The following is a 13,574-nucleotide window of genomic DNA, read 5'->3' on the forward strand; positions in this document are numbered from 1 at the left end:
TATCCCTTTATTTTTGTTGTAAAAAAAAATCTAGAAATGAAAGGACAAGAGTAATTTTCTTATTTTAAGGAACAAAACACTGTATGTTTCCAGTTGAGCAGAACAATGGCAGGACCCAACATAACAGAAGCTTTAACAAAAAGCAAAATCCAAACAAGCCCAAAATTAGTACAAAGAAACCAGAACAAAGAAAGAAAAAAAAAAAAAAAGAAAAAAAAAGAGAAGGCACCATATGATAACATGTATTTTTAAAGACTGCTGGGTCAAATCATTAAGAAAAATATTTATATAAGTCATTAACACTCATAATTAGAGTGTCATATAAATCTGAGTGAAACTGCTAAGTAGAAATCACTAGAAGTCCAGGTGCTTCTTGCCGATGGCCATGGTGCCGCATCCTGAGCTCAGCAGTTTGGCGGATTCTGCCAGATCCTGTTTGCTCGCGCGGCTCACTGTGTCTGACAAGTCTGGAGGCAAATGCAGGCGCTGTGGCAGGAGATTTTCGGGAGGGAGACGGGGAGAGAGAGAAGAAAGAGAGAGAGGAAAAAACAGAGGGGAGAAAAAAAACCAAGAATAAATGCAGTAGAATTTATTTTCCATAGCATATTTCAAAACGCGGTCTTTTTCCGGACCGATCAATGTTTAGCCACACAAATAAAACACTTCCCAGTCACCCGTTTAGGCTGACCTGGAAACAGTTTTGTATGTTTTCAATACATTAGATTTACAAATTGGAAGAGATTTTTTTTCCTCATGAAAATTTACTAAACAAAATCCAAAATTTCTCAAGGTATTTCATTATATCTATGGGCATCTTCCCTTTAAAAACAAGTGTTTTGCCTGAATATCAACCCCTACATCAAATAGTTTGATTTCTATGGCATTACCATGTAACTCTAATTTTATTTCAAACATAGATAATTTGTGGCAGAGCCTGAAAATAAATGATGGGATAGTCAGAAGGTGGAGAGGGCTCACCCTGGTTACCGCATTATTCTACTAGAGTGTTTCTTCTTCATATTCTACTGTCATTTTTTAATAAAACCAAAAGTGCTAGTAGTTGCACTTGTACAAAGCAATCATACCTGCTAATCAAACCTTGCCATCCCTTGTGAGTTGTAGGGACATTACATCCATTTTACAGACGAGGAAACTCAGACACAGGTTACACGTTTGTCCACAAGCACACAGTCCTTGTGTAATAAACCTTATTTTTCAGCAATGACAAAAATATTTCAACTCTCCCTCTGAGGGTTCTTTTACACTGGAGATACATAAAAGACATGCCATTACCATTTAGCTTTTGTAAGGTAAGGTGAAAATGAATGTAAAACTGAGGCTTTACTTGGTTAATTGCCTCGCTTTTGGACACAGTGAGGTACTGAAAGCCAGGCAGATGAGACAGCTGAGCATCTTCTACACAGTGCAATAATTTATGAAACCGGTATCATGGAAGAAACATATTTCTTGAAAGATTTAGTAGGCAAAGGCTAAACTGCATGGCTTTTCTTTTAAAATGCACACGCTTCTGAAGGGAACAGGATAACAGTAATGACTGCAAAATTATCTTAGGAGGCTGTGTGGACCACCCTTATTCTCTAATTTTGCTATGTTTTCGCTTTTACCACAACACATAACTACAGGTGACTTTCTTCAATACCTTTGCAACTTCTTGTAGGATAAGAATTCAACAAAAAAGCATAAGGAATATCTGTTATTTACAGCAGACTGACTGTTCAGTTCATTGCTGGCTTTGAGACCGTGCAGTTAGACATAAGTTGAGAGGTTCTCCAAAGGGCTCCCCTGGTTCTGGGCAGAGCGGGGAGAAGAACGTGCGCTGGGTTGTTTTCTCCAAGGGAAGAAAATGCATAAAGTAATACATGCGGAGCAGGAAAGCCCGTGCCCAGGGTGAGCTGACATACTGCAGCCTTGAAATAGAAGAAATGTGTGTATTTCTTTGTAGCACATTGCCTATGAAGCACGTGGGAAACCTCACAATTTATGGAGCAAGAAACACACCCTGTAAATACCATTTAGTAACTATGCGACTTCTGCATTTCACTGTATTGAAATCAGTGCTGTGCTGTGGTATCCTTCACCTACAGTTCTTCCCGTATTCCTAAGGTCAAGCACAGCTGTGGATATGAACTGTGGTCCATGATGCCTCATTTCTACATCATAGAATCATAGAAGCATTTATGTGCTTCTATATATGTGAAATAATGCAGTTTTCTCCCACTCGCTGTTAGCACCTCTCTGCCCTCACCAGGGAGCGGGAGAGGCGGCTTCCTCCAGGGGAAATGTGGTACCATCGTCTTCCTCCCGCAATTACGGACCCTCTTGCCAAGTGTGCCAAATGAATTCAGAGCAAGGTGATGAAGAGCAAATGGAACCGAGACTCAGCAAACTCATCTTACACAGGGACTAACCAACACCACAGATAAGGAGCAACTTGAACCCTGCCACACTGGCCTGGACTTAAAGTGGCGGTCAAAAGAAAAAAAAAATCTTTGATATTTACACAGTTTCTTAGCCAATGCTGTGGTTTTTTGCTAATATATCATAGTCAGAAACCAGATAGAATAATATTTATAAATTTGCAAAGACTCAGATAGGAAAAGTAAAAATTAAAGATCCTCAGATTGGATGGTGGGACTGAACGAGGCTTTTACGGATGTATTTGTTATGAAGCAGTGTTTCATTATACATGCACATATTCTTCTTCCCCCGTCTTATTCAGTGAAGAGGCCGCACACTGCTCAGTTAGTGACTGCATATTCAGTATTTTGTTTTCTTGTCACTGTTTACTTTGAACTTTTCTGCCGTATTTATTGTACACGATTCAAACCTTGTTCTGAAGACAGGATGGCTTTTCAATAGCACATGTCAGTACGTAGCACCTGAATGCCTCACAAATACCAACTGCGTTGTTTTCCTAATATTCTCGTGAGATAAGGTGGCAAAGTTACCTGAATTTTAGAGACAGGGAGTTGAGGCACATAAAACACATGGCGAAAAGTATCCGCTAATTTCAGAAACACAATCTGAGGCATTTAGGACTTGTTCTTCCAGAATGTCTAGCATTGTACAGCATTTCACATGCTCAAATGCTAACTTAATTTACAGCTGTACGTGCTTAGTATTTCTTCAAGAACCTCAAGTCAAGCACTTGAAAAGTGAGAGACACAAAATAAGAGCAGAGAAATGAAAATGCTGGGTTGAAGCAACACGATCACACATGAGCTCAGCAGCACAGGCAGGGACGCATCGCACCTTCCGAGATATCCTTCAATCGTCTTAATTACGAGACCATCCCTCCTGCAATCCTTCCCCTCTCTGCAATCCCAGTTTTCAAAGATTACAACAAATTGCTGGTTCTCCGGGAAGCGTACTTCACTGCGAATGCCACATTCATCCTCAGATCAGTCGTATTCTCAACAATAAACAACACTAGGGTCCTCTGAAAACGACTGAATATTATCCTGCCATTAAGATCTGAATCACAGCACACACACACACGCGCTACCTCTGAATAAAGCCTGAATCGGCATCTCAGAATATAATTCCTTACATTTTCTGTGCGCAGCTTAAAAATATAAACAGGGCTGCAAATATTAATCCTATTAAATACTTTAACACCATTAAAAAAAATTCTACACTTTAAATCACAAACTGGAAATTCATCACACAGAGTTATACAGACATCCCCAGGTTAAACAGCAGGCCTTTATTTTTGGCACCAGTAGGGACATTGCAGTCACTTGAACCAAGGCAGCAAGAGATGGCATAAATAGGCTGTGATCCTTTTTGAACACCAGCATTACAGAACGATCAGACACTTCCACAGATATTTGCTGACCACAGAGGAACGGTCACATTTAAAGACCCAGTTTAGGACAAAATGTTTTCTGGTGGACAGACTTCTTTGCTATTTCTGAGCCTGTGACCCTTCCAATCTCTTTCTTATCAGCCTGATAAGGATCAAGCTGATTTTGCTCACATTGCCAATCCCAGTCCTCCTTGCCCAGGCCTCCCACCCTGCAACTGGTCTTCATGACAAAAACACAGCTTCTCCCGTTATCTGCACTCCCCAGCCAGTCTTAGCTTTCTGTTTCCAAGCTCTTTGTTCCTTCTGCTGCCAGTCCTGAGTTTCTCTTGCCCATTTATGCCCATATTCCATCCCCTGCTCCCGTTCCTAATGCCTAGGTCCAAATATAGCACCCTTCCTCACCTCGGCCCCTTGTCTTCCTCATCCCCTATTTTGTCCTCCTCCTTTTCCCACCTGTTGATCTTCACCTGCCCTTCTTTCTCCTGCTGGCACAGCTTTCCGTCCCCCCTGCCCGTCTCCTTTGCACCGCTCACCGCCCGCTCCGAAAAATCAGGAACGTCCCTGGAAAAGGGTCAAGCTGAATACACAGCACTGAGCGCACCTGGGCCAAACAGGGGCAGATTTTCACAGGACAGCAAAAACACATCTCTGGCATAAATGCTAGATATAAAATCGCACATTTTCGTTTTTCTTTCAAATAATCAAAAGTTTTCACTAAAATATTCCAGCATGTGGATAAACACAAAACTTCCTGTAGCCTACAGCAAGCTGGCAGGGCAAAAATATTTTAAGACAAAATGGTCATAGTCTGGCAAAAGTAAATATGCAAGTGAAAATAGGATCCTATAATCACCCTCCTTGTGATAATTTCTTAAAGCCTGTGTCAAAGAAAGGTAAAGTTGGTCAGTGGGAAAAATAGGGAATGCTGGAGTAAACTTCCTTTGTGCAAAGTTAATTGTGTGTCTGCATTATTGTAGTGTGTTTAATTACACGATCACACACCAGTTTCACCCAGGCAGGCTGTCAGAAAGGTTTAAACTTAGGATCTTCAGAATCAGACTCTAAGGTTGATTAAGAAATACCCGGCTCTGGAAGAGGGTGATTAGTTACTGTAAGGGACATGATGCGAGTGCTGGCGCTTCCCGTCCGCTCTGTCTCGGGCAGGTCCCGAAGGCTTTGCGGTGATCGGAACAATTACACTGAACCCACCTAAGCACACAGCTTTAGGGCACGAATTACGAAAGGAAAACAGCTCAGACAAAACTTATTACATACTTTGCCTCTGCTCCTCCCTCTGCCTGGAGAAAACTTCTAATTACTTCATTTGTTCTCAATGGGGGAAAAAAAATAAAGTAGAAGTGGGAGATAATATGTCAAACGACAAGCCAGAAAGGACACTGAACAAGCATTTAGTCCAATCCCAGCACTGAGGACCAAATACAGCACCGATGGTTTGCTGACACTGGTCTGCCTTGTAAGACTGGGGTGTAAAGATCCAATTCATGACTATTCCAGGGACTTCCAGAGGGCTGGTGTGTTTGGTTTGGGTGCAATTCATTTTTTTTTAATCCAACAAAATCCTCAGTACACAAAACCACTAACGAGTGCTTCTGCTCATTGTATGAGGTGGATTGTTTTACAGATTTATTATAAAAACCAGACTTTCCAATGTAAGACTTTTTTCTCTTCAGTATTAAGAGGATTGAGCAGCAGTTTTCCTAGCAACCTCTCCTGATGTTGATTATACCTGAGTTACAAAATGCATAGAAACAGTATGCACGCTTTAGCTGACTATAAAAGGGGTTGAAAATAAAGTAAAAATCATCTAACTGAACCTTGGTAACCAATGACTGGTTAAAAAAAGAGCTACCTACTAGAGATAATGTTAAAGAACCGATTAGTATACAACTATACACATACGCTACATGTATTTTTCTGAAGAATCTATTGGCATCGCATTGTGAAGGCAACTTGTGAAATCCAGTGTTACAACTACACAGTATAAACAACAATCAGTTCATAAAATTAATTTTCAGATTTGAGGAAATCTGTGTCCGTAGAGATTGTTTTTATACTGGCTAAAATACTCAGAAAAAAATGAGGTAGAGCATGTTCAAGAAACAGCAAAATTTCATAAAATTAATTAAGGGCTCCTAAAATCACACACTCTGTAAAATACTTTAAGCAATAAAAAAGTATAAAAATGTTTAGCAACAATATGATAAGCAGATACACACACATTGGCAAAAATCTAAACTCAGAGTGATTCTTCATATTACTCCAAAATCACTATATTTTTAGCAAGCAAATAAATAATAACATGACTGATGCAAAATCATTGAATCCTCCCAAAAGAGAGGTGGGAGTTCAGGTGGAAATTTGCTCTTAATTTGATATATATTAAAATAATGTCACTGAAGTTAACCTTGTGACTCTGATAACAGCTATATGAAGCTTTAACAACTGGGTCCACGCTTCCAAAAATTCAACTTAATAAAAAAATCTTTACAATTCCATGTATTTGGATCTTTGACCAAAAAAAAAAAATAAATGCTTATTAGTCTATGATGGCTGCAGCCCTGCCCTGGGGCAGGGAGATGGGTTGATGACCTCTCCAGATCCCTTCTAGTTCCATTTGCCACAACTCCATGAAGACTGAAGTCACCAAAGCCGAAGGGATTTTGTTTAGGGGGAAGAGGGGGGGCAGGGAGAAGAATTTTAGGAATGCTGGGAAAATGAAAGATGCAGACTCCTGGTTGGGGAGCTTTACATCCTACTTATTTCTCTTTGAAGCAGAACTCTCGCCACCCCATAAAGCCCACACAAGAGAGAACAGGAACAGTCCGTGGTACAGAGGCCAAGTCCCTGTTACTGTTTCCTCTTCTGCTTCTGATGCCCGTTACGTTTTCCCTTTAACATCTTTTTGTTATTATCTAATTTATAATAACTAGTAACCAATTTCTAAGAAAAGACTTCAGCATTTTTGTAGGTATGATGAAAAAGGTGGGTTTTAAGGAGAAACATGCAGGCTGTTAGTAATGCGGCTTCATAAAACCTCCTGTTAGAGTGAAGAACCCCATTTCTTGCTTGAAAATTATCAAACTGTCAAGTGACCGTCACCATTACCTGACTGGAGATAGATTTCTTGATAATGAATCGGATCTCACAGGCAGGCTGGGGAAAACGACACGGAGGCCTTTGGAAATGAAAACAAGCAATTTACATCTTAAGAAAAGTGGGAGCCAGTGAAGAGGTTCCAAATTACTCCACAGCCACTGACATGTCTCTTTACCTTTGCAGTGAAGAAGACTGTCCCACACGGGAGGCTTTAGCTCATGGCCAGCTGTGGCACAGTGCAGCTGTGCACCCCGAAACTGGGCTGCTGGGTGACAACCAGATGTGCAAGGAGGAGTTGGCAAAGCCCTGACGGGCGCTCCTGCTTTGCTGGGGAGTTGCCCTCCGCTCAGGCCTGGCCATGGAGCTTGCTGACCGGGGTATGATCCTCACCTGCTGCCCTGACTGCTCGGCTTGAGAGTGGACGTGTCTCACAACCACAGATCTGTCTGGCGGTCACCAGGACTGGCGGTTGACCCTGGTTATGTTCACTGAACCCGCTCTGCTCTTCTTATTGGGGCAGTGGAGACTTAAGGATTTAGCGGCACCTGAGCCCACCGGGGATGTTGGGTGTTACCTTCAACGCAATGGCAACACGTGGAACTGACTCTCTCTCTCTTCAAGGCCATCGCAATGTGTCTGTTGATGGGATGGAAGAGGTCTTGAATGAACAGGTTTACTTGACATCTCCAGAGGTTGCATCTTGCATTTCTAACTGACGCAGCTGCCGAACGGTTACAAACTTCTTAACAGATGTGCCTTTCAGGAGTGTCTTAGCCTTGCCAGGCAACGACTTCACAGTTTTCTTAACAGGTCATCATCAAGCACAGTAACTAACTGGTCTGCTTGCAAAACCAATTTACTACCTTTGGGCTTAATATAAACACAAAGATGTGCGGGTATGAAACTAAATTTCTTCTAGAGAGAATAATTTATTCAAATACTTGACATGTAGGTGACTGTAAGTCTTGGCCTTTTCTCTTGCCCAGTTTGCCAATTGAGAGACACCAGATATGTACATTATGATGAAATGAATTATATTTTATACCATGTATAGTCTATTGGAGTGACGTATCACTTATATTGACATAACTTTGTAACAACTTACATACAAATCGGACAATACCACTATGAAAAGATATAAAATTCTTATTAATGCCACAAAACCTAAAAATGCTCCTGAGTTAATGTAAGTTCACTTCTCAATGGCAAAACAGTAAACCCTTTACCACTGAAGACATTACAAGTTCTCACAGCAAGCACTAGAAAAGTCATTCCAACCAGCCTAGAGCTGTGTCAGGCAGAAATCATTTAACAGTTGTGAAATTTGGTTATGAATAGTGTCTCACAATCTATAATATTTATCTTGTGGAGAATGGTGCCAAGCTATTTTCTCATAACTGCATTTAGGTTTTAGGCAAACTATTTTAAAACTAATTTACTAAGAATCTCTCACATGCCTGTTCACATTACAATTTTCTTGGTATTTTGACAAATTCGGGAGACAAACCAGTTGGTAACCATTTTTCTGTATCATGGACACGAACGCCGTTTCTTCTTGTTCTGCTATATCCACAGATGCTACATAACTATTTTTACATCACAGCAATGGATACATTTTCTAAACTGATTATAAAGACAAAATACTTGATTTTTAAAAATAACATTCTAAAATTTCCTACTTTTCAGATAACTGTGATTGACTTATAATCAATCAAAACTGTATCAATCCATGTTAAAATAAGCACATCTACCATATGCATTTCCTATTCCTTTATTTTTAAAGTTGAAACATAATCTGAGCCATCAAAATTAATTATTGTTAACATCAGGTGTTGAGAGGCGGCTTCCACTAAGAATAGCTGATAAATGTACTTCTACCTACATATCCCTGTCTGTCTGCTAAAGAACACATTGCTAAAATGAAAACAATTTTTTATATATAGCTAATAGCACTTAAGATACTTGAACACAATTCTAAACCTCTTATTTTCCATCACTTACAAAACGTAAACCAAAACTAGGATAATTCTCCCTTCCACCTCATTTGCAGGACAGTGATGTTTTGTTGTGAGTTTCCAACATTACAAAGAGATTATTTAAACAGTGACTTTAAAGACACCTGGCAAAATTAAGAACCATTAATAAACCCACTTCCTTTTGTGACAGAATTTGTAAAAGCCATTTTACATTTCAGAACGCTGAATCTTAATATGTGCCTCTTTAGTGCAGCTTTCCAGGGTATCTGCTTTACAGAAGCGATATGATAATATCCAAGAGAATTCAGTTCAAACTGCCCTGATTTGTTTGGATGTGCCACATGGTACTGTTTCTGTTCTCTGACCATAAAACTATGCAAAGTACTTAAAATCTGAATTCCTGAGTCTGAATTTAACACTCAGTTTATTTAAACACTGGCTGTTGCAAACCAAAAATCTTTCAGAGATTGTTTGTACCAATACAATTCTATTCCGTACACGTTTGTATAAAATGGATCCCTATGGGATTTCAGATGGCTGAAAAGTTCCCGTAACATTTGAGTAGAGACAGGTGGGCTTTTGTAGGTGCAGCATTAGTCACTACTTTTCAGCGACAGGAAAGGAAAAAACAGACAATTGTCTGAACAAACTATTTCATTCCAAAGAAAAACTTCAAGATGTGTTAAAGACAATTTGCTACATGTGAAGGGACACGAGGGAAAGATAAAAATATCAGGGACATTTACCTTCTCTGACACTTAAGAATGGCAAATGTTTGGTACCACGGAGTGCTCTAAATCACACGTACAAGTAAGAGACCCACTTCATATTACAGCTGTAGTCTCTGCATCATGAAGAAGTTCCCCATGTTATAAAGGGAGCTGGATTAATCAGTGATGGTTGTAGACTTTCCAGGGACTACAGCTGTTCAACTGCTTGTCTGATCCAAAATTCAGAGAAATACATGGTAATGTTAAAACTAGAGCTATACTAAATATTTACATCACATTCTATTGTAATACTTACTGATCCAGCTCTTACCAAGCACATATTGAAAGACCATCTCTGTCCGGGAGAGTTTACAGTCAGGATATACAGAGTGGGTAAAAAGGAAGAGTGAAAGATAAAATATCCAGGAAGAATGAAAAATGTCATGATATATAAATACTATATCAATGTGAAGATTTTTTTCCCTTCTTACTAAAAAATATGTTATATGAGAAAGGCATAGAAAGGCAAGTGGAAGAGGGAAGAAATTAAGTGACAAAGGGCTGAAGAGAAGATGGAGTGAAGAAAGGGAAAGATGGACGGCAGGAGGAGATACGTTATCTAGGCATATTATAGTTGAGATTGGAATATGTTGTCTAAAAGCTGAAGGGAAATACCATTCTAAATTCAAACAGTAGTTCATGAGTCTGAAGGTATCATCTATATCCAAAGCAAGCAGACCAACATTGCTCCTGTAGATCTGTTCTTTTTGCCGAATTTCTGCTCCCTGGGCTTACGTAAGAGCAAGTCCGAGTAATTCTAGGGCTCTCAGGATAATCCGGATGGATGTTAAAGTCACATTCTCTTCTCTGACGGATTCATTCAACGTAATTGCAGCTGTCTACAAGTCAGCCGTTCAGTCTAACCTACATTATATACTTAGGATGAGATGAATCATCCTTGCAAGTGCTTGCCCATCTCTGCTGATTATTCAGGAAACCTGGATGACTAGCTTAAACCCAATTCTTAACTTGGAGAGTAAAAGGTCAAGGAGAGGAATTCAGTCCTACAACTACACGAAGCTTCTCATTGAGTCAGTGCCTCCACGATTTCTCCTCTTTCTTTGAATGACATTGCAACAGGCCACAAACTACGGATTTTCTATCAAACCACAGATGGCTCACTGGAAACGTTCCAGAGCTGCTGGCGATGCCCGTGCTGCTCTGCAACGCCTCGGGTCTCTCTGCTGGGAAGCCTGAGAAGTGTTCGAGACACTGTGTGTACAAACAAAAGTGATGTGAGGAGGAGGAGGGAGAAATAGCGTTCAGAGGCAGAAGCATCTGTTCTAGGAGTTCCAACATACTGCGATATTACTGTCACCCTCTGAAATTTCAGCTAAGTTGGAAAACTAACCAAATATTTGAGTTCTCATCCAAAGCTATCTGTTAAAGTTCACTGTAATCTATCAAGCTTCTGTCTCAGTTTAAATATATTACATTTCAGAAAACTCATTAGTACACCCATTTAAAAACCACCATTTTATCTCAGGGCGTGCAACAATGCAAATAACCGATAAAATATATTCCGCCTCTTGCAAAAACTGTCCAGATAGATTTCAACACTTCGCAGAAAGGTTACGCTCCAGGACAGGTAACTTGCACTGACTAATCTCCTTTGCAAGTGCGTTTCAATGCCTGAGTTGCCAACTCAAAAAAGAAAGAAAACAGAAATGCAGAGAGTCTTCGGAATTGAACAGTTCTGCCAGCTATTGCTAAAACGCACATTGCCTACAAGCTTCCATCGATTTCAGGTACCTAGTCTCCATAGATCCTATGAAATTTAGAGTTTAATAAAATGCTTTCCTAAGAAGAACAGGAGAAAGCGGGAGCTGCTCTGAGACTCTGGCCCAGGCCAGCTGCGGGCTGCCCCAATGCTGCCTCAGCATTTTGCCTAGATTTTGTATTTCTTGACAATATTTATTTCCTCCTACACATCCGTTTCAGAAGTTTACACAACACGTAACTCTACATGCAAATGCACACACTACTTATGACTGCGTATGAATTACTTGCAAGGGTCTACCTGCAGGACCTCTCCCAGGCGCGCAGGATTGCTCCAGAAAGCACCGGGAGGTTTGTGCCGTATTGTTTTACGTTCGTCCACACAATGCAAACCATCCATACGATACGCCCCTGAGCGCTGCTCTTTCAAGAGACCAGTGTCACAGGTTTGGCAAGTTGCTGCTGACGAAGAAAGAGCGTGTAGGGGGCAAAACGTAAATCCCAGCCGAGGGGGAGTATTGTTGGTTTATACTGGGAGCAGCCCTATGCTCGGGAGTCTATTTACCTTTTTAGGTCAGCTAGAATTAGAAAATTTCCATTGCTGGGCAGCCCAGCACATCTGTGAAGCATTTCTGGGCGTTCAGAGCTGGAGCGGGCGCCGCCCAAAGGGAAGATTCATTTCCCGTGTTACGGGGCCCGTCAGTCCCCCCCCCGATGGCATCGGGGCTTCGGCAACGGGGAAGCGCCTTCGCTTGGAGCAGAAGCATATTACATGGCCAGAACACGACAATTAGCACATTTGTAAAGCTTCAGGGATAGGAACAATTTAATAGCTTTTTGAAGCAGGCTAATTTTCTTGAGCTTTTTAATATATTTTTAATTATTTTTCTTTTCATGCATGGACAAGTTCTTCTTTGCTACAGGTATTTTCTGAGTCTGCCTGGCAGGATTATTATGTGTAGAGAAACACAAATTGTTCAATCACTATAAACCAGTGCTAGATAAATGAAAAAGTGCTATGTAAGTGCAGACTATTATTATTAATCTCTGTTTTAAAAGCAAGTATCATTTAGATAGACAAACGTTTCGCTGGTTTACAAAATTTTGCACATTTACAAACAGAGGCTGCTAAACAGACCACCAGTTTGTTTATGTTTGCAGCTTTTCAGAAGCTAGTAACTTCAGCTCTGCAATGGTAAATGCCACTGTCAGATGCTCCATGCGAAGGCAAAAACCAAGCCAGAAGAGAAAAAACCAATATTTCTGCTATCATTGTCTTCTCACCCTAAAAACTGGCACTGATACCGGAAATACATCAGTTCCTGTACCTGCCAGGCAAAGATGTAGTCATTGTATAATTCATATTTTAATATATCTTATTTTCAGTACTAATCCCCCATGACTCACGAGGGCTACAGTTTAAAACTCCAGCTAACAAAGCCTTTTGTAGCATTACTACCAAATAATCTTAGACTTCAGAAATTACTGAAGTGTAATTTAATATCCATGACATTGGATCACCCTGTTTTGGTATGAAAACATACTGTGGCGTATTTTTACTCAGTGACTGATATTGCTTATACAAAAAAATATAAAAATCACATCGGTGATCAAGTCAGCATGTTGACTATGCTTTGGCAAACGAAAGCTTTAAAGGAAGTTTAAGCGCAGAATAAGGAGTTGCTGGGGAAAGGTTAGAAGACAGGTCACGCTAATTCCTTTTAAATGACTCTATCTAAAACAGTACGACCCAGTGCAAACTGAAACAAATATAGTGAGTATGAATGACAGAAACTGGTATCACACGAAACGCAAGACTTCTGTGAGCAATTGAGATTAAAATAAACATTACTGTTTATGTGGAAGTTGGGGGGAGGGCTGAACATTTGAGCAGATTTGTGCATCAAAAATGTGTTTAGTACAGAAACTATATGTCAAATTATAGTTATTTGCTTTCAGCTGTTTCTAGCAGTTATTTAGTTTTGCACTTTTCATGTGTCAGTATTTTTTTCGTTTCACTTCTTTATTCCCTACTACAACTAAGTCTTTTTAGAGCAATAAGATCTTTAAAATCCCTTTAGTGTTTAGAAATGTCAACAATTCAGTAGACTATACTTGATGAATAGGCCAGATAGAAAAACCTGCCTCAAGTTTTCATCTCAA

The 13,574-nt window shown here is 40.1% G+C and overlaps 1 protein-coding gene across 1 annotated transcript in view; it reads right to left on the bottom strand.

Annotated features, from left to right (window-relative positions):
- The window catches only part of ELP4 (elongator acetyltransferase complex subunit 4), a 142,199-nt gene continuing 128,625 nt past the window's right edge, over positions 1-13,574 (bottom strand). The window contains exon 10 of the mRNA XM_065636390.1: positions 1-486. Coding sequence (XP_065492462.1) covers positions 355-486 — 132 coding nt within the window. The 3' untranslated portion in view covers positions 1-354. The remainder of the gene's footprint in view (positions 487-13,574) is intronic.

The sequence above is a fragment of the Caloenas nicobarica genome, chromosome 5 (assembly GCF_036013445.1).
Source record: "Caloenas nicobarica isolate bCalNic1 chromosome 5, bCalNic1.hap1, whole genome shotgun sequence".
NCBI classification, from domain to species: domain Eukaryota; kingdom Metazoa; phylum Chordata; class Aves; order Columbiformes; family Columbidae; genus Caloenas; species Caloenas nicobarica.